The sequence below is a fragment of the Phalacrocorax aristotelis genome, chromosome 13 (assembly GCF_949628215.1).
Source record: "Phalacrocorax aristotelis chromosome 13, bGulAri2.1, whole genome shotgun sequence".
Lineage (NCBI taxonomy): Eukaryota > Metazoa > Chordata > Aves > Suliformes > Phalacrocoracidae > Phalacrocorax > Phalacrocorax aristotelis.
This window is the reverse complement of record NC_134288.1, coordinates 8,704,079-8,726,046: the sequence shown is the minus strand read 5'-3', so window position 1 is coordinate 8,726,046 and position 21,968 is coordinate 8,704,079. Positions and strand designations below refer to the sequence as shown.

The 21,968-nt window shown below is 39.8% G+C and overlaps 1 protein-coding gene and 1 long non-coding RNA gene across 2 annotated transcripts in view; one reads left to right on the top strand and one right to left on the bottom strand.

Moving 5' to 3' along the window:
- Positions 1-21,968, top strand: part of LOC142064355 (uncharacterized) — a 138,227-nt gene that overhangs the window by 10,435 nt on the left and 105,824 nt on the right. The window lies entirely within an intron of this gene.
- LOC142064293 (protein-glutamine gamma-glutamyltransferase 6-like) lies at positions 5,400-19,300 on the bottom strand. Its single transcript, XM_075109051.1, has 12 exons — positions 19,093-19,300; positions 18,011-18,250; positions 17,378-17,496; positions 16,063-16,191; positions 15,033-15,210; positions 14,068-14,203; positions 12,920-13,023; positions 10,723-10,965; positions 9,774-10,109; positions 8,623-8,780; positions 6,770-6,903; positions 5,400-5,553 (listed from the first exon to the last, which is right to left on the bottom strand). The coding sequence occupies exons 1-12, from the start codon at positions 19,298-19,300 to the stop codon at positions 5,400-5,402; spliced, it is 2,139 nt and encodes a 712-aa protein (XP_074965152.1).

The following is a 21,968-nucleotide window of genomic DNA, read 5'->3' as shown; positions in this document are numbered from 1 at the left end:
AAGTATCTATCCTGCATGGATGTAATGTGTTATTATCTTTACAGTGCTTGGGATTCTTGTTTTGCATGTGCAATCATAAATCTGTAAAAACCTTTATCATCTTTCTTACCTATAAAAATAGAACCTTAAAATGTACGTGTGCATCTTTAATAACTGGATCTCTTTCTGAATGTTGTGATCAAAAAATAAATACATCTAAGTTTCCCATTTATTTTGTCTACATTTCCAGCTCTGACATGGCACATCCGTGAATTAGATGTGAATTTTCCTTTTTGGTGGATTTTCTTGTTTCTTTAGAGCAACAAGAAATGCTTACGCTGTGCCTTTTGGTTTGTCTTTTATAGTGAGCAGTGCCCTCCACATTCAGTACACAAGAGTGATAGATACCAGGTGGTAAAGCAGTGCAGCTTTGGTGACAGAACCAGCTTTGAGTATTTCTGTTTGTTTTGTTTTGTTTTTAATCTGTAAAAGGGTAGTAATTTAATTGACTGCCTGCATCAAAGTGATGCCATGAAAAGCCAAAATCAGGACTCAATAGCCTGCACGACTATTAAGCAGGTTTTCCTTATTGCAGCGCTGGACGCACAGGGGATCACTCCTAATGTGCCTGCCCGTGCAGGGTTAATTGCGTAACTTATACAAGCTTTACATACGTATTCAGTAGTTTTCCGAGGACTCATTATCATATGCAAATGGACTTTGCGCATGCCTGTTGGTGTCTCTGGGTGGTCGTCAGGGGTCTCTGGATGAAGGATGTACCCTTCCTCACTGTGTCCGCTAGTTACCTTTTGCTTTCGTGCAAACTCAGTTCTGAGATCACATATGTACTGTCCTTGAGGGATAGCCTGTTCTGGTTTAGTGTTTGCACTGCAGTCCTTTATGGTTCAGTACATCTGCATTTCTAAGGTCAAATGTTGTTGTTGTAAATTTTTTTTTTAGGTGCTTCTTGTCTTGAAGCTTTTCTGACTCCCCCAAAGCAACAAGTTTTAGTCACAACAGTTCTAACTCTATCAAAGGCCCTAGAAACTTAGATCAGGAGAACAGAGTGGTGGGGAGAAACATTCAGCATACTGGAGACTGATTTTAATGTCTTTCAAGGCCATCTCATAGTATGAATGGGTCATAACAGCTAGTGCTCATTTGACTTCTTTTGAGTGATCAGAATGGAATGAGGGTGGGTCAGCCTCTTGGGCATGCTCAGATTTAAACTGCGTATTTATAAAGAAAAATACTGATAATTATCCATATTTTACTCTACCAACTTATGACTTCTGACTAAGGGCTGTGTAAAGATTCTAAGTTTGGCAAAAGCTATTTAAATCCTTCCTTGGGCACTTACACATTTTCCTCTGTGGTAATAATTAGTTTAATTGAACAGTTGTCTTATGTCTAAAAAGGAAGAATGTTTATTTCTTGTACACGGCACTGGCCAGATCTGCATTTTAACACATAAACTGAACTGGGTGTGGTTGCTGAGGGCAGTTAATAATGCTGACACCGTAACAACTCAGCAGCCCCAGGTGTTGCGAAGCTTGGAACTTGGCACAAGCTTTCAGGCTCATTTTCTTTTGAACAGCAGGCTTCCTTTACAAATAGTTAATTAGGATGAGGTCATTCCAAGCTCGTGTGACAAATGCTGTCTGAAATAATTTCCTGGATTGTATTTAAGAAGAAATAGTGAAGGAGTTTGAATGGCTTGGCTGTACTGTGTGTTGAATGTAATGACAGTCTGCATTCTTGTAAGATTTAGTGAGATTTTGTGAAATACCATCACTGCCTCAAGGCCTTTTCTGAGGCTTGTGGAGGATTGTATACCCTGACTTTCCAAGATCCTGGAAGACTTAATTGATAGGTGCACAGCTACCTTTTCCCCTCTCCTTTGCCTGGAGAAATCTGAATTCCTGTGTGCATGTCCTTTTCAATCTTCATTCCAGTCTCTCTGGGCTGACTGGTTTTGACAAGCTTCCGCAACCCTTGTGTATATGTGTGGGTGGCAAAATATTGTAGTTGATGTAATAAAATGGGAGATTACATGTTTTGAAGATTTTGTTGGCTTTAAATCAAAGAAATTTAAATGAGACCTCAGCTTAATCTGTGTCACAGAGTCAGTTTGTGCCACGATACATTCTTTCTGGGGAAGCTGGGACTGCATTGCTGACAGTACCAGGTGTTGTCAGGAGGAAAACATTGAATTGTCTCTTAGAAACATTCAGATTTTTGCTGATTTGGCTTGTTAACTCTGCAAGGAATACATGGACACAATGCTGGGATTTAGATATGGGTGGTATAATGCCTTCCTCCTGGAGGATGATGATCTACTTTAAGCAGCTTTGTGGAGTGAGGATATGTGGCTGTTAACTGAATTTTCATACATCCTTCTGATTATATTGTTCTGAGCTTTTTCTTCCCATCCTGTTCTTTCTGCACACTTCTGGAAGTATTGCAAAGTATCTGCCTTTGCAAACAGAAAAATCAGTCTTTTTTTCCCGTCTTCTTTATGATACCTGCGTGAAAGGAAACAGGTGGAACTTCCTCTGACGTAGGTTAGGAGGATAGATACAATGGTTCTGTAAGATACAGATAAAGGGCTGGGTGAAGTGTGTGGCAGCAGGCGTGGGTGAGTAACAGCCTTGAAGGTAGTGCCAGTACAAAACAAAAATACACGTCATAGGCGGCTTTTTCTCAAGTGGTCTCATAGGCAAGTTTGGCCAATTCTCCTGGTAGTATAGTGAGAAGTTTCTGACCTGGAGCAAAGTGAAAACACCCAACCTTTCCCCCAGCCCCCACTCCAATTTTATCAAAATACATCATGCCAAAATAATTAAGACGAATGCACTGATGGATTGCCTGTGATGGTTACAGCTTCTGATCACTAGACTGCCTGTTAGTCCTAGAACAGATTCAGACTAGCAGAGGATGAGATTACAAAGCCAGATAGCATTGTAAAGTGGGTCCCCACACACATTAATTTTCTCTTTGGGAAATTGCTTGTGTTTATGCTTAGCAAAGCCTCTGTAATTACTCCAAGGCAAATGCTGCAGTTCCTTATGAAGAGGATGCAGTTTGGGGTCCTTTGCTGTGGGCCAGTATGATAGCTTAGTCAGTTTTTCCTGCAATAACTCTTCCAAATCGGCACCTTTGTTTTGTCCACCATTTGTATTTAAAATGCAATGAAACATAGCAGTCAGCCTCAGTTACATATAAGTCCTGAAAAATTTTGGTTGTTCTTAAGTTAAAAAAATTATAATAGAAAATATTTAGGTAATACCTACAGTATAGGTATCAGTTTTGGCTTTGTCTGAAACCGTTTCTGGAGCTACTTTGCGAAACTGAGGACCTAAGTTGGCAGAATATTGAAAAATTTACTTATTCATTACATCAGCTGCATTTTTTTCTCTTTCTGCCTAATGGGAATAGGAACCAATTTTTCTTCTCCTGTAGATTCTTTTTAAAGTGAACTTTTTTCTTTTTTTTTTTTATTTTTGTTTTTGTCTGAGTTTTTGGTAGCTTTTCTGGCATTTGTGGCTCCACCACTGCATAGGGCCAGTTGCAGTCATGTTCTCTTAGGCTTATGGAAACCAAATGCATTTTGTTTGGATTAAAACAAAATGATTTCTTGAGTTCAGGGCTCTCTTCTCCTATGAATTCTTAACATTTCTCATGTTCTAAAGGTCTAACCACCTGGTAAAAAAGAAGTTCTTTATATTTTCCTTTTAGTGCTCATTAAAAAGAGTAAACTGGGGCAAAGACTTTTTCTTACCACATCTTTTAAAGGAACACTGTGTATATCTGTCCAGCTACATAAATAATATATTTCTAAAGATTTTATTGTCTTAGATAGCACTAGGAATGATACTTTTGCATATGTGATTGATAGAAGAAGAAAACTTTGGCAAATGGAGGTTTAAGACTTGGATAAAACATTCTGCTCCTTGAAGAGAGGAGATTTTATTTGTGCTCCTGTATTCCTTTGGAGTACACTTGCTGTAAAATCTCTATTTCCTAAAAATATTTTGTGACTTGCATGAGAATTTCTATATATTCCTGCCTCAGTGGGTGTCTCATACCTGAATGCAGTGTTATCCAGCAAGAAATTTCATGGAAGCTGCTGTTAAAATGTCAACTGATTCAAATAAAATTTTACATTAAAATACCAAATTTATAATCCAGAAGCTACTTTGGGAGAGCGTGACTGTAGAGATGTAGCCAACTGAACAAGATTTGGGATTGAATCTGTAGTATAGGGGCTATAAGACATTCTCACAGTATATTTTCCTTGTTAAATACCTTTTTCTCCCCTGTCAAGAGCCAAATGCTTTTCTTTTTTTCCTGGTAGAGCCAACTAAAGTAAGTGATAATTGAGGCTGTAACAGGAGGTGAATTTGTACGGTGTGTATACATGAAAATTTGCATAGTGCTTAACTGTAGTGTATCAGTGATAGAAATGTAATGTGTTTTGGTCTCAGTCAAGCTGGCTGTGGTAACGATTTATACTTTTATCTTTGGAGAAATTTCATTCATTCACTTAGTTCATCCAGAAAGAACTATGGGCATTTTGAGACAGTGGTGCATGCGTGAGGAGCTATGTGTGTAAATAAATGTGTCTTAGTCCAGATGACAGATCACCTATTTACTGTTTAATGATGTTCTGCTTCATTCCTATTTTCAGGAATAGCTATTCCAGCCTGTTACTATTTCAGGTGCTCTAGTGTTTGCCACTCCTTAATCAAGGGCATGTTTCTTTTAACTGCTTTTATACTGTTACTCCCAGTAATTTCTTTGCCAAATATTTCATTATTTATAATTTATCACATGATTAAATCATGATCTGAATAGGGAAACTGTGGACTGAAGAGTATTATTTATCAAATAGCTTCTCATTTTTCCAGTTATAAGAAGAGACTGCCATATTTTATTGCTCTATTTTCCTTCTAGTAATTACGTGAAAATGATAAAATTTTAGAATTGAATTATGTCAGCTACTGGGATAGTACTTTGGCTGTTACTGAATAAAAGTTATATTTAGTGAATATAATTAAATTATATTCAATGAAGCCTACAAAACCAGTGATATGAAATGGTATTCCTTGGAAATCTAGCTGCTATCATTGCTACAGGCTCTAATGCTGAAAACCATTACACTTGATCCTCTCCTTCAAGTTAAATTATATAATGATTTCCACTACTAATTCTATTCATGAATATCCATAAACTGGGTTAGGGAATGAAAAAGATGACACTTATATAGTGTATAGTACCTTTTTATTAATTTCCGTTCATATTACCTTGCTTTATGTTGGCTGAGTAGTCTGCATTTCTGTGCTCCCAGTCATAATCATGTACAAACAATGCACCAGTCTCATAAACAGAGACAAAACTGAACTGATGTACAGGCTGTATCACTGAGCAGGAGCCACATCAAGCATCACAAACCCCTTAATGCCTGAAAAATGGATGGAAAACAAGTCCACCTGAAGCTGCCTAGTGCCACTTTTGTAGGGAATGATTTCAAATTGGACTGTTGAGCTCTCCATGGGGGCCATTCTTGCCACACTAAAAGAGAAAATACATTTGTAAGTTCAAGCAGCTGAAAAATTATTGCTAAATGTTCTTCAGAGTCCCCAAATCTAAGACAGTATGGAAAGGAAGAGTCAGAGTAAGTGGCTGCTGTGTTTGTATGCTCCTAGCACAGTTGGACATAACCTTCCATGTTCACAGCCTCCTTGAAGAACTAATCAAGCTGTAATGGATGTGGTGCAATAGTTGCAGTTCTTAACCAGTGATAGAGAATTAGGGGTTGTATCATGAGGGCAAAACGCATTGAGCACCTGAGGAATGATCAGAAAGGTTATCTTTAGAAGAGCTCAAATCCCACTGTATGTGTTACCCTCAACACTCACAACGTTTAGAGTACTCTAGATATGCTCATGCTGTATTTTGGTGTGGTAAATACAATTACCTGTTGATTTTATGTCCATAGTTAGAAATGACTCTTGGCTGTCCAACACAAGGAGACCGATAGTAGCACCAGGAAACAGAGAGTGGGGGGAAAGGGCCTAAGGCAGTACTGAAGCTAAGCAATACTGTTGCTGGTAAGGCAAGGTAAGGTTCAAGGTCAGGATCTAGACCTGAATTTTGTATTCAGTGTAAATGAAGCTGTAGTGATTCACATAATTATCCACCTTTTGCTATCTTTTTTTGTTTTCTTCTCACAGTTTCTTGGTGCTAACTCCCCCAGCATAAATATTTTAAAGACCTTTAAAAATGTTTTAAAAATAATAACCTTGGAGGAGATGGGGGAACCATTTCTTACTGGTATGATACAGTGGACACATTTTTAAGGTATTTTGTTGCAGTATATGTCCTGGCTCTTTAGTAATTTAGTATCTGAAGGAAAAAAGATGATGTCACTTTCTCACTTTTCCTTCAAGGATTGTTTGGTTTTCCTTTTGCAAACCACACAAAGAAGAAAGTTTTTAAATTTTTGCCCTTTATATAGTTCAGTTACTAACTACAGCACTCTGATTTACATACTGTTGTTGAAAGCAGGCCATCTTTTTACTCCCTGAGCATTCTCTAATTCAAATCTTGGCAAAGGAGGTGTAAAAAACTCCAGCTAGTGTATGAAGAGTACTGACGTGATGGTATTTTGTCAAAGGTCGGTGCAAACAAAAGTCATGAGGTTGACAGAATCTTTTTTAAAATCCTGCTTTTATTCCGGATTTCCCACCAAAGTGAATGAGTTGCTAGCCAGATAGCATTTACGTACTTGATTCTGAGTTGCTCTTTGAGCAGGCCGCTACCTTCTGCTCTCAGCACACAGTCTGTCACCACTTCAGACAGTGGGTTGGTAAATGTGACCTGCACAGTAACAGCCTTGCGTACCACTGTTGGACCAAGGACCTACAGAGAGAAAACAATCTGCTTAGCCATGGCATTAGTCTCACTTCTTTCGTATGGTTTTCTCTTTTCATTCCCATTGCAAACTGCTTGATCTCTTAGGATCTCCTGGACAGGAAGGAGTCAGGAATTAATACACGTACATATTTCTGGGCATCAGAGTTCAGGCTTGAATCAGCCATCCAGTGTGGTTGAGAAAGAACAAACTACTGTATAATCCACCATTTAGTCCTAACTTTTTAACTAGGTCATTGTATGGTGTTATGTATAACACAGTATCTGATACGTATCAGAGTGAGAACAGAATGAGAATACAAGTATTAACTTGGCATATATGGCCAACTACTGTAGGCACCATAAGTCAAATTAGCTTTAGATAGGCTAAATGAAAGGCTTAGGATTAGAAAACATTGGAGGTGTGAGACAGAGGTGAATTGTGGCATCTCAGGGAAAAAAAATGGAAAGCCAAGTAGCAAATAAGCATATTCATTACCTTATTCTGACTGAGATAAAGTAGAATTGGCATATCTGGTTATCTTTGTAGATAATGTGATATTAATTAACATAATGGAGAAGTCAAGCACCCCAATTGCATTTCTGTATTATTGACTGTATGTTTATGCAGAAGTTTCAATCAACAGAAACATAAACCCTTCTTGAAACTTAGTCACTGAATTGAAGTAGTTTAATTCAGGTGCCTGCCCTATATAAGCTGACTGTTACTTGCATAATTCAGCACAGAAGGGTTTTTACAGAGTCTCACTAGAACTTGGCATACAGAAATCTCCAGACCTACAAAAATCCAAACTCTTTATTCCTGTGTGTAACCTTGCTTTTCCTGTACACTACTGACAGAGTGGTTTGGGATAGCTAATCTACTCTGGAGGCTCTGAAAGACTCTGCAAATTATCATATTCCCTCTATGTTGTTCGCAGTACAGTAGGCAGATAGCATTATATTCCATGTCTGATACAGCATATGAATGTGCTGAACTGTCCAAAACAAGTTAAGCTAGTTTCTGTGGATGTGATGGGCCATGCAAACCCAGGACTGTCCCCAGGCAGACATAGTGCATGGTCTTTCCTGTAAATTAAGAATTGCTTTTTACCCATTGAACAACATTTGTCAGAAGTCAGTCTTAAGTGGAAAAAAAGCCTTCACTTCTAATTATTAATCATTTGGGAAGATGTTACAGAAGGTGAAAAGTGCCACTTTACCTGATAAGGTAAAAGAACTTATTTGAATATTAGTAATAATGATAATAGTAATAAAGCCCCAGGCATTACCAGTGAAGCTAGTCAGTGAAGATGTTTCGTAAAAATCAGGCTTCCTAAATAAACTGGAAGAGAATGATCAGACTTCTTAGATATGGACTAGATCTCTCCGTCCCTCTCTGTTTCTCTCTGTCTGTCTGTCCATCTGTCTCTCCGGTGATAATCTTACCTTGTAACCCTTGTAACACTGAGAACTTTATCAGTGCCATGTCAGCAAGCACTGGCAAGAATACCGTAGCACATCTGCGCCCTGCAGAGGTTTGCTTTTCCTTAGTGTGTTTAATTTCACTTGTGTCATATGGCCTATTACTAGAGCAACAAGATCAAATCACCCTCGGGCATGATTTCACTTCCCACACTCCTTCCCATGAGAAGTAGATGGAGGTAGGATTCTAGCTGCTGCTTCTCAACACATCTCTCTAGGGTCACAAAGGGGACTAGCTTTTACCTTGATGGTGAGAAAAGGATCCTGAAGTACAATATCCTTCTCCACTAGAAGTGAGGCTCCCTGTTTGATTTTACACACAGCGGTCACTAGGATCTTCCTGTCATCCATCAGCGAGTTTTTGTACTGGGAATAGGAGATCTTGAATGAAATCTCTTTCACTGGAATGGAAATAGAAACAGAATTTCCCCGTCTTCTGTGTCTAAGTACCAGCTATCTGTAATATGTTTGTATTATAAGCAGCAAGGATGCTGTCACCCTGGGGCTGTCCATTTGTGGGTGTTGACAGCCAAGAGACAGGAATGATGCTCATAGGTGACTTCTACGTACACTCACATTGAGCACTAAATGATGAGGTACAATTTGGTAGCTGGACAGTTCTGAGGTTGGATATGTGTAGCAACCCCTGCTGGTGTTTTTATCATTTCTCTAAAGATGGGCATTTAACTCTCCTTCCTTGCAAAGAAGGCAGCAGTGAAAAGATGGGTTGGTGCAAATGCCCTTGCTGATGCAGCTGTTCAGCCTCTGCCTTAAAGAGGGTGCACTGTCAAAGTCTCTGTTCTGTGAGGAAGGCAGTGGATCTCAGTACATTGAGGAAAAAATGTTCATCTACTGCTGGAACAGTGGAAAGAGTTATAATGTGTTGTCTGTTAGCTTGGGAGGGTAGTTAAGTTCATCTGTGCTACACATCTCATTTTTCAGCAGTGTCCCTATAAAAGCAGGGCAAAGGCCATTATCTGCAGGTGGTGTAGCTCTTACGGCAGTCTGTAGTTACTGTCCTGCTGCAAAAAGACATAGGAGTATGTTTACCCCTTTAATCTGTCTTTATACTTTGCTTATGGGGAGCTGGTAGCTGAATAATCTCTGGTGTATGTCTCTTAGTTGTTCTCTCTTAGCAAAAAAGGTCATAATGTAGGACTAATAGTGGCTGTGCTGGGTCACACAAAAGGTCACCCAGCTCAGTATCCTTTCTAACAGTGCCCAAAAGCGAATACTTAAGACAGTGCAAATATATATGTTTCTCTTTCCCTGAATAGCCTTAACCTCCAACCATTTGCATGTCATGCACTTATTGAGCCATTCGTTATTTCTATGTGATTTGGCCACAAATCAAAGCTATCTCTTGTCCTAAGCTGTAATAAAATTAAAATTACCTTCTTCAGATCCAAGTTTAATAGACCTAGACAACTGCAAAATCTCTGCCTTTGGTTTTCTTGTGTAGAGAATGGCTGAAGCCCTCAGTTTAACCTTTATGGTCTTGAAATCTGAGATCAAGTTCTTGAGTGCCAAGGTAAGGAGGATATCCTGGCCAATTACAGGAGTCGCATCAAGGATCAGCTTCCCTGAGATACCGGGTTTTTGAGCAGGCTGTGTCATATTTTGTCTCCATGCTACTGAAGATCGTCTTCTAATTTTGGTTCTTTTTCCAGTCCTTCTCACACCAAGCAGCTTCAGTGCTTTTTTATACACCTGCCTTTCTTTTGAGGTTCCTGCTTTGAAAGATAACATGGTCAGAGTTCTCATGCATGCTGGGTATAGTGCAATGGAGCCATAACTGCTCTCAGTAAATACAGCTTAGGAAAGCTGAGGAGGGCAGCGATACACAAGAGGAGAAAGTGAGGTCTAACCTAAATGCTAATTTTGACACAAAAGCAAATGAATATACATGGTCATGAAGGCTGGAAAGTAAAACATGCCTGTTGGTTTTAGCTGGCTGTTCATGGGCACCTCTTAGAAGCTGTGAGCAGTAGAAAGAACTCCTGGGAGAGCTGAGTTCTGCATAAGCTGGGGCAATTGCCATCTCCTCTGAAACTAAGAAGGGTGAAAAAATCCTTTTGCAGAAACTGTCCCCAAACAACACTCCAGAATGGCTATTGCTGCATGTCATAACAGAAATATTTGTACCAGCTGATCAGAACAGCTGGGACAGAACATTTTACAGAAGTAGCTTTGACGTTGTATTGAATATATTAGTATTTCATCAAGACTCACAAAGGCCATAGTGAATCACTCTCAGCTGACAATGAGCCTTAAGATTTTGAAAATTCACAGTTACTTTCCTCCAGAAGAAGTAAAGAAATTGAATTGTAATAAAGAATTTACCTTCTGGATATTTGTAATTAGCAGTGATATCCACACGGGAGTTGGTGCCCACTGCTTTGGTGCTGATAAATTTTCCAATCTTCCTAGTATCAGAATAAATCCTCTCTTTTCTTTTTTTGCTATAGTGAATCCAAGTAACACAGTCAGCATTCACTGCTGCAAACACAAATGAGCTGTCGTAGTCCAGGTTCACATCCCCTTCCTTAATGGCTCTGGTGGAGGCAGGACCACACTGATATATGCCTGTATTAGAGAGAGGGAGAAGTTAAATGACTGCTTATTGTGAAAGAACACAAATCCTCATGCTGACAGCAAGAGGGAGAGGTAGTCACTCCAAAGACACGTTTAGATAAAGTGTGTTTTTACTTAATCAGTGCATTATGGTAACAGGAAGTCCAGAGACTCCACATGCATTTTCTGTCAAAAAGTAGGAGCACAGAGAAGGTTGTAAGGCTAATAATGTTTAGGGATAGCTAACACTTCTTGTGATATGTGCTATGTGAAATGTTCTAACCCTCCAAAGCTTGCAAGGCTGTATGTAAGCTGTCTAGGGAAAGGAGAGGAGAGGATGGGGGCCAAGTCAGAAGTACAGACTTACGAGGTGTGAGTCATCAATGCTGTATGTGCATTGAGAAGAACCAGAAAGCTAAATCTGATAAACTTGGAAGTGGGGAATGAGAAGCAGTTTATCTGGAGTTTGATGGGTTTTAACTGGCCAAATAAATGAATGTTTTGATGGAGGTCATCAAACTAGATCCATGAAGTTGTGTCTGTATTAGTAAATTAAACCAGAGTCAAAGTGTGAACCCAAGTCCACACTGTTTATTTGCTAGCAAGCTTCTTAGTGTGTTTTTTTCTGCCCCGCCCTTGTCAAAGAGTGATCTTTCAGACAGTGGCTGTGAAGAATTCAGGAAATGGGACAGACCAGGGTTTGTTCGCAGCAGGCTGTGCTATTAATTTGGTCTGGGAGGGGTAGTTCAGTGCTGTGAACAAAAGGCATTCTATGTCACTTGGTTTCAGAACCAGAGGATAGTTTAAGGCTTCTTTCATGTAGCTTTGTACATATATGCCATGTTGTTGCGTGCCATGGGGACATCATATGAAATATCTTTCTACACATTCCAGTGTGTCCTGTAAAATATCGGGTAGCGTCATAGGGCATATTTTATTTCCTGTTGTAAACTCTTTGGTTCAACCCTGTGACTATAAGCTCTAAAATCTTTACTTAGCAGCTTACTAAAAGGGGATTCAATTTGTTTTGCTACTAAATTTGTCCAATGCAAGCCAGCAAATGTGTCAAATGCCAGGAATGTGCCCTTGCAGCAAGGAAGGCCAGCAACATCCAGGGCTGCATCAGGAAGACCGTTGTCAGCAAGTCAAGGGACATGATCCTTTCCTTCTTCTCAGAACTGGTGAGACCACATCTGGAGTGCTGTGTCCAGTTCTGGGCTCCTTGTATAAGAAAGATTCAGACATAAGGGAGCAAGTCCTGCAAAGGGCCACAAAAATGATGAAGGGATGAGAACTGGGGCTGTTCAACCTGCAGAAGGGAAGGCTCAGGGGAATCTTATCAATGTGTATAAATATCTGATGGGAAGGTAAAAAGGACAGAATCAGACTTTCCTCAGTGATATCCAGTGTAAGGACAAGTGGCAGTGGGCACAAACTGAAACACAGAAAATTCCATTTAAACATAAGAAAAAAACTTTTTCTATGAGGGAGGTCAAACTCTGCAACAGCTTGCCCAGAGAGCTTGTGGAGTCTCCATCATATGAAATATTCAAAACCCAACTGGACCTGGTTCTGAGAAACCTGTTCTAATTGACCCTGTGCTGAGCAGGGGGTCGGAGTAAACAAACTCTGAAGGTCCCTTCCAACCTTAGCTATTCTATGTCATTTTATGAATCTGTCTAATGTTATGAGCTAAGACAAGCAAGGGTGAGATAAGTGAACTTAAGACGCACTGGGTTTTGTGGAAGCAGAGGATCAAAAAAAGTAGGAATTCGCATGCTGGTAGGTAATTCAGAGGCTGATAGAAGAGCAACCTGCTGGAGACTGATGTGGATATTGCTTTCCTTGTGCACCAAATTAATGCTACATCCCCAGGGAGTAGATGGAAGAGAGTTGTCCTGAAATTTAAGTAGCAATCTTTAGGAGTAACGATATCAACAGCTGTTTATATTTAGCACAGTGTTACCTTTGCTTCTTTCCTGGGGTGTTGCATCCAGAACCTGCCATCCATCATAAAAAGAGCCAAGATCTCTTCTAATGAACCAGCTTTCATTCCAGACATGGAAATTCCTGTAAGGGAGGTAGAATGGGGAATCCCTGATTCATATGATTAATTTTATAGTGAAAGATATGATACATTTGTGGTGCAATGCAAGAAGTAACCCTAGTCAAGTGAATGAAAATTCTTCTGTAGAGATCAGCTGCTGACTCCTTCCCTGAGTACCTCTTCCCCCTTCTTTGCCAGCTTTTTGTGTTCAGATCTCTGAGAAATGTTGGGACTTATGAAAATAATAATGTTAAAAGGAAAATAATTCATTGCAGAGTCAGGTATTCAATTCCGGACATTCCAGAACAACATACTGTACAGCCAAAGGTCTCCTGCTCACGTTGCTATCTGTTGGTATTTAATTCACAGTTCCTTCCTACTTCATGTCACCCTTGTCCCTTTCAGTCCACATGGTTTAGGGTGGTTGGTGACTGAAACACGGATGCATGCAGTACAGCACACATGTGCAGTGTGATACTTTCGGTGCACTTGTTTGTCAAAAGCATAATTTTTAACAGCTTTTCTGAGGTGAAAGAAACAGCATGTTGTTCCTAAAGGATGGGATGGAATTTTTCTCAGCTGCATTAAATATATTACCTTTACTTTAGTAACTTCTCAGTATTATGCAAGGGATGTATAAGGGTAATCATGAAAGACTGAGACAACAGCATGTAGCACAGGAGCTGGGTCTAAAATTTATGGGCTTCTGAGAGTGCTCTGCTTTAGGAATTGAGGCACAAGCTGATATTTTTGGGCAAGAGGTTGGTCACTCTTCAACTTTTTTTTTTAATTTAAACTTTTATACAGTCAAGACAAAATGAGCAGATATGTTTTCAAATTTTATGTTGAATAGCAATTGTACAAAGTATCTCCTCTGTTAGTTCTTCAGAGTGATGAAGCTGACTACATTTTGAATTTCTGAACACTGTACGCTGTTTATTCTTTGGTATGGGGTTTTATATCACTGGGAGCATGAGGTTGGGGATGTTTTTCAGGAGTATAATTCTAGGTCTTTTAATTAGAGGAGAATATAATGGAAGAAACATTAAGAAAAAAATAATATTTACCACACGCTGTCTTCAGTCAAGTGCAGGGTCTTTCCAGAAACGTCAATGTACTTATCAATACTCAGATTTATATTCTTGTCATGGGCAGAGTTGAAGTTTGTAATAACACGAGTAGGTATTCCCAAGCATCTCAGAACTGCAATATAGAATACCATAAAAGTGCATTTAGAAAGTATTTTTCTGTTTTTCTTGGCTTAGTAGTCTAGTGTATATGTTTTCAGTGGGGAAACAAACCCTCTGATGCTTTCCTCTCAGATATGATGCAAGTCACAGTCATTGTGCAAAATTGCTTAGAAAACAGTTCCACTCACACGCCATTCTTAGCTGCCATGTTCTTTTTAAGAAGTGTTAAATTCACCCATTTATTCTAGTCTTTCATTCTTCATTCTGTTCTCTCCCCTATTTATTCCCTGTCTTCATTTCTGTTACCTGCTTCTTTTCACTCTTCCTCTCTGAGACACACCTCTCGATTGCGTTATTTTTCCTTTGTATTTTCCCCAAAGTGACTGTTGTCTCTCAGAGCAGCTCTGAATGGAAACTGCTAGGATGCAGTGCTTTTCCTGACTTGCAGCTCCCTTTACAGGTCCTCAGAATTGTGATTTGGTTTTGTGTCACCAGGAGGTAAAACACAACAGTAGAAAGCTGACACTGTGAGGAGACAGACTTAAAAGAGCACTGGTTTTCTTTGAATCCTAGCTTTGAAACTGGAAACCTTGCTCTTTTCACCAGTCCAGCCTGGCAAACTGCTTTGCGTTTTGTTTGACGGTTTACAAAACTGGGGTGAAGTATCACAACCTGTGGCTGTTTAAAATAGAAGAAAATAACCCTTCATGCATGGAGAGCAGAGGTTCTTCCCTCTCTCTGTTAAAGCTGAAACAGCTTCAACAATAATATCACAAAGTTACGACGACAGAAATTCTAGTAAGCTTCCTTTGTGATAGCATTCTTCGTCCTTTCACGTATACCTGTGCACATTACTCCTGCGAAGACCCAGCACTGGCCATAGCGGACAGGTTTGTATCTCCCCCTGTACCACTTTCGAAGGATGGTCACACTTCCACTCCACTGCAAGGGGTTGGTTCCTGAGCGGTACTTTCCATTCCACTTCCCTTCCACTACTCCTTTTTCATCATTGCTGTTAACCTGAAAGAGTTCTTCTCATGAGAGAATTAGAATATTTACAGAAAAAGGGAGAGGGAAATAGGCAGAAATTACCCTTTTTGTACCACTGTTCTCATTGGCTGCGTGGTGGGACACAGTATTTGAATCTTAGATAGAATTTTATCTGCTGAAGTGCAACAATTGGATCAAACCCAGATCAGACTGTAGAGTTTGAGGATTCAAAACTGCCTTGCTTTTCAGTACAAATGTTCCCAAATGTACTGACTGCCAGCCTATTTAAATAGTCTCTGTTTCACTGATTAATTTAACCTCCCTGTGTGTCATTAATACTGTTACACGGTGTGTTCAGTATTGGTTCACGTTCTCAAGTGATTATTTGGAAGCCTCTAGAACTACATATTTTCTCTGAATGTGCACTTGTTGCAAATGTGCATATAGAACATATAGCTTGATCAAATTTGTTAGATGTGCTTGCATATATCTGCACACATCCATTTGAGAGGCCTGTTTAAGTGTCGTGTATGGTTGTACAGAAAACAGTTCTCTTTTAATGATTTTTTTCTTAAGTAGTTGTACTTTTAGTAATTTTTTACATCTAAGTAGAGTTTTTTCATTTATATTTAATTCATGTTGAAGTTGAAATTGCCTAAAGTGAGCGCTGTCGAAAAGGGTGAAAAGGAAGCTTTTGGGAAGCAGGTAAATTAAACTTTTGGGGTATTTTCCCTTAAGAATAAATCTCCATTTTACCTCTTCTGTTGCTATTTTTTGCAGAAAAGTTAGGTACTCCTAAGAAACATTGAGGCATTCACAATAAAGTATTGGGGTTTTTGCTAGTAGGTGCATTGGAGAGTTGTAATTAATTGATCACTTTACCATAGCGCTGATAACCCTGCTCACATAGATAGGATTGTTCCGCTTGGATACATCAACAGCTGGATCCTCCTGGTGGTTCAGGCTTCGATCCAGTATAGCCAGAGAGATATCAAGGATATCCTCTTCAAACTGAAATCAAACCAAGCAATATATTAAAGGCTAATTTAATAAATAAACCCAAGGATAGCCTCCCTACCTATTTTCTTTCTCCTAGCACAATAGAATGATGTTGATAATATAGGCATTTTTCTGTACTGTTAAAGAAAATGGAGCCAAGAAGAAAGCATAAGCACTAGGCTGCTGACTCTCCACAGTATGTTAAAGACGGCATGTTTATGAGCATGGTTTGGGGCCATAGCTACTAGCATTCATGAAGACATTACGTGGCCTGGTGGAACAGACAAGCCCACTTCAGGTCTGGCTCGGCAGGCTTTGCCCTCCCACATCCTGTCATGTCCCTACAGGTACCCCTCTGTTGTGAAAGCTTCACTCTGATGGGCCGCCTTCACCTTGTATCAGATGATCGGAACTGAAAGAAACCCACAGAATCATTACTGAGGATTAGGGTCACAGAGATACTGTGTTAGGCCCAGAGAATGCCAAAGTGCTATGCTGTATGGATGTGGTCAGGCAAGGATGCCACTTGACCTCTGAGACACAAAGCAGATCTAGCTGTTTCATTCATTAGTATAATAGAAGCCACAGTGATCAGGAGGATTAATAGAAATGTTGTCTGTGCAACTGCTGGTGCAGTTGTAAGACGTGAAGTGGTCAGGAATGTTTTGACTGGCCCAACAAGTTGCAGGATAGCTATGTGACTACAGCTGGGCTGTAGTTATGACTGTATTTGTAGCAGTTATGCTTAGAAGGCCAAACTGATTTTCAGAAATTCCAACTTGTTTCAGTTGAGTAGATTTGGGGTATTCTTTTAGTGTCTTCTGCCCCATTACTGAACCAATTGTGTAAATATTTAGATGTATTAGCCTCGCAATACGTAGAGGTTAATACTGGAATGGCTTCCTTTGCCCTTTACAAGGGTCAAGAAACAAGTAGAATTTTGCCAGTTTGTGTAATAGGCAAAAGAAACTAAAATTGTGCTTTGTTTCCTTTATTTTATATTTATTTTATGCCAGACAGGTGAAATGATCCTGGTGCTGCTGTAATGTATTGATAAGTGAGACATATATCTGCAATAAAATGATAAGTGAGAGGAATCCTGAACTCTTATACTGTGAGATAATGATTCTCTCTCCTCAAAACCCTATATATCCACTGTTCTTGTTTTCAAAGTTCCGGAATAGGTGATGCTGTTTACCTGTCCATAGTTCCAGGCTTCTTGTTGAATATATTTTTCCAGTCCCTGAAATATGATTCCACTGTCATTCAGGACATACTCCTGTCTCTCCTCTTCATTAGCCATATAGACATCATCATCTAGAAGCAGAATGAGACATGCTGGCTGAAAGGAAAGCTGTTTTGCTGTAACTGAAAATCTCACTTCAAGGGGAGTTCTAGGGAACAGGTCAGGCTGCCTGTGCATTCAGGCCTATGTCTCCCTGCTATACCTCTAGAGAGTATATACAGTGAATAAAATAAGCATGAAGTTCCTTTGACGGAACTGACTATTCTCCTGTCCCTTCACTAATATCAGTATGGGTCTTACTAGTAGTTATTGCTTAGTTTACAACTGAACACAAGTATCAGTAGGAAAAAATTATAAAATAAATATTTGGAATATTTCCTGCCTCTGATTTTTTATTCTACAAGCAAGAGGCTGGATCTTTGATGCATTGCAGCACTGAAGAAAGGGCAAAAACTCGATCCTTGACTTTGAGCAAAAAAAAAATCTTTCTGTAGCTATGACCGTCAGGTACGTGCTTTACTGTGACACCCAGATTTCCTGACTCAGACAATGAGTTTTTGAAGGATGTGATACATCAAAACATACTTGGACACCAGGGATTGAAGAGTAGCACAAACTGGCCCAAGAATGTTGAAGAGACCTTGTTCCCAGAAACAATCTGAAGTTTGAGTTTGTATCGTCCAATGACAGCATCAGCTGGGCTGAATATCATGAAGTTCATGCAGCCAGGCTCACTGGGCTCTTGGGTTGCGCTCCAGCCACTGGCACCCTCCTCAGAAAGGTTAAATATGGCCTTGGTCTGCTGTGATTCTGCTGGAGAAGGTCCTGCCAGAGGGAAGAAGCACAGCAATTCTGAATGACAGCTGCGGGGGACAAACTGGGGGTCAGTGATGATCGCAAGTCCATATTATTTTAATGACTACATTGCAAGATTGTGTCTTATCAGATCAAATGCTTATTCAATGTAAACTAGCTGCACTCCAATCCATAGAATCGTACTATGCAGCCCTCCGCGTTATGTGCACGACCCAGTAAAGGTGAGTATGCCCATAATCGTTCTAGACAAGCGAGGAGGCAAGCTTGTTGTCCTGAAAATCTGGCAGTTCAAAAATATGTAGGCAGGATGGGCCACACATGCTAGTACACATTTAATTAAGAGTCAGCAGCTGCCTGGAGAATTTTGTGGAGAAGCCTTTTGGGAAGATGCAAGTGGGAGTCTGATGAATGGAGGGGTCATGTAGACTGTTTTAGTAATAGGGAACACATTAAATTCATCAAGGGGAGTTTAAACAGGTGAAGTACAGAGTTAGGAGAGGAGACAAATGGGGGATGATGGTCCGTGAGAGGTAGAGCTGGAAAATGGTCAGGGGCCACAGAATGAAGACAACTTGCAGTATTGCAGGTATGTCCTTAGGAGCAGAGATACGGGCTCATTTTTAGAATGAGGATGGCCCTTACCATTCTATTAATGATCACCTTAACTGTCTATTGCCTTAAGGTACAGATTGAACTTTAAAATGGGAGCTCCTGAGGCTAAAAGGACAATGAATCCTGAATGGTACAGGAAAAGCTTAATGATTCAGGAATGCACCACATAGAGCTGTACGGCACTAGTGTTTTGGAGCTGGAGTGAATTGGAAGTGAGGTGAGTGCCATGGGAAAATTACCTGTGCTGGCAATAAAGGTGAAGTTGTCCCCAGATTGCACCGCTGTTTGGAGGTTCAGGGTGATGCTGAAGGCCTGTCCTCTCCTCAGGATTGCTTCTGTGCTGCTGTAATCCGAGGTGTGGTGTGCAGCTTTGTTTAGTTTGGATTGCCAATTGACATTTGCTATTTTCAGGACTAGAAAGACACAAGGCAAGTTAATGAAAAACATTTCTCCTTCAAACCTGTATATCTTTTCAGCTTTTCTAATGTAGTAGTTTTATTATATTTATATAAAGGTGGAGTTATATGCTCTAAGAAAACAGAAAAATCCACTGTCATTACTAAAAATTGCAGAATAACAACTGAAAGGAACAGCTAAAATGTCTTTTCTGCAGGCATCTTTCAGAGAGAGAAGAAAACACCCATTCAGAGAATTCATCTTTGATTAAAAAAAAAATCAAAACCCTGTTGTATTTAGGTAAGACTTTGTTAAAGTTTGAAGAGACTGTTCTGTTCCACCATGTTCCTGCTCTTTTCCTGTGGGGATCTCTAGTTCCCAGGATGCTTTACAGTTGCACAGAAAGAAGTATTAGACTTGCTCTCATGAGCAAGTGCGTGCCTGATCCTGGAAACACTGTATGACAGGTGGTGAACAGAAGGCTAGTATCTTCATTGTTGAACTTGCACATTATCTTCTCATGTATCTTATATCTCTGTTAATTTACACTCTTGTTGCTTGAAGCTGGGTGTTATTTCATACACTGTTGGAAAAAGATAACCAGCAGAGGACAGATGGTAGGATTAGGAGTGGCATATCTTGAGGCAGTGCTATGGGTTGCTCTGTTGTCTCATGATATGTTGCCTGCTATTAAAAATGGGACACTGAAGCACAGATCACAAAAGCTTTCAACCTTTCTTGTTCCTCAGGCAATTAAAACAACTACAACAAAACCCCAACAAACAAGCGAAAACAAAGCAGAAAAATACAGACCCTTCTATGAACACATGTGTTTGTGAAGTGTCCTTCCCCAGTATGATATTCCTGAGGAATTTCGCTTGAAGGAAATTTCCTGCAGGACTAAAGCATGTTAGCCCTTTGCAGACTAATACTGCTGTAAGCAACGCTTCCATCATTTCACTGAACTGAGGTACAGGGCTTGGTTTAGCGCACCTTGAATCATCTGGAATGAGGTTCATAGCTGAGGGAATCCGTAGGGTTCTGCTATAGAAATAGAGGGGGTGGGATCTGAGTTTTCTGCTGTGTTTGCAGCACAGAATTATGTTTTGTGAAGTCTTGATGTAGTCATAACTATACTAATTTTTCATCTTTTTGGAAGAAACATGAATGTGCACATGCAGTTCTGAGGCTGCAGTAAGACCTTTGAGCAAGTTGCTTTCCTGTAGTTTGTAAGGACAAACATGTTTGAGTATTTTCAGTTAAGTGAAGGCTCATGCTTCAGATATGTCACCTGGAGAAAAAAATTCCATTGATAGGGGTGTGACATTTGAGTCATGTGAGGTAAAATGTCTAGAAAGTTTCTCACTTGCATCATCACTTTATTTTCCTGACTTAAATATATTTAATTGAAAAGGACCTACAGAAAACAGCATTCCTAACATCAGATCCTCTAATTTAAGAATGAATTAGAACATATTTCTGAGGTGTACTTGGGCTCAGAGTTTGAAAAGAAGTTAACGTTGCAACACTTTACCGATGTATATCCTACCCCTGCGTATCCTGAACGGTGCAAGTTAAATGTCCAGGCTCTTCGGGCTGGGGACCATGCGTGTCATTAGTTGTGCAGCGATGCAGATAACTAAGAGCATTCTGCATGTCTGCAAATAAAAATGTAGCACGTATAGGATTTAATAGCAACTGAGCCATGGGTTTGGTACAAGTGGGACTCTGACATTTAGGGACCTAAACAGTGCTGCTAAGACTTTCAGAGTGGAACATCATAGGCAAAGAGAAGACATACAACAGAGTAAGAGGGAACACCTGGAGAACTAGGAAAGGTAAAGAAGGCAGTGGGTAGTGTTGGTTAGTTCTAGAATTTACTGCATTAAAAATTTGGTTTGCCTTACAAAGTCCACGGGTACAGAGGCGTTTCCAGTGAATATGTGCAGGACATCAGCAAAAACCGGTTTACATATGGGGCAAGAGCACAATAAAGCCTGATACCAGTCTTTTGTCCATGTGTACTTCAAATTTCTCCTTGTTTTCATCTTTGCAGTTTCAATTTAAATCTTATAATTTCTTTTTCTGCTTTTAGTATCCCTCTGCTGGAAAAACATATTTTCAATAATTCTGTCAATGTACGATTGGTCAAACATCTAAAAATCTGTTGGAAGAAGTGTTTATCCTCTAATGGGTGGACATTGGGAGCATGCTCATAAACAAAAGTCTGCAGAATTGGTGATCACTGTTGGAAATGCTGATCATTACGCACAGAGGGTTCTTGTTGCCTCTGACAGAAAGCTGAAGCTATAACAGAAAAAAATCCTTAGGCTAAATTGTAGATAGACTCTCTGTGTGCGTATGTATTATATGATACATCTTTCTAACTAGAGAACTTTCCGGAGAGCCTGAGAGTGAGAGCAAGTGCAGTGTAATGTATAGATATTGCGATTGCACTTCAACAAAACAGCACACAGAATAACACAGCCACTCTGTAGGGAGGTGAACACGGAGTCCAGAGGTCATCAAGTGACCTGTCTGAGGCCAGACACCAATTCCATATCAGAGAGGGATTAGACCCTGGGACTTCTATGTGGCAGTTTGATGCCCAAATCACTAGCCAACAATGTTGTTTAGGTGGCTGCAAAAGCACTGTATAGAGTAGTTAATGGATATGATAGAAAAATATTTTCTTAGTCTATTTTTCTATGTTACAGGA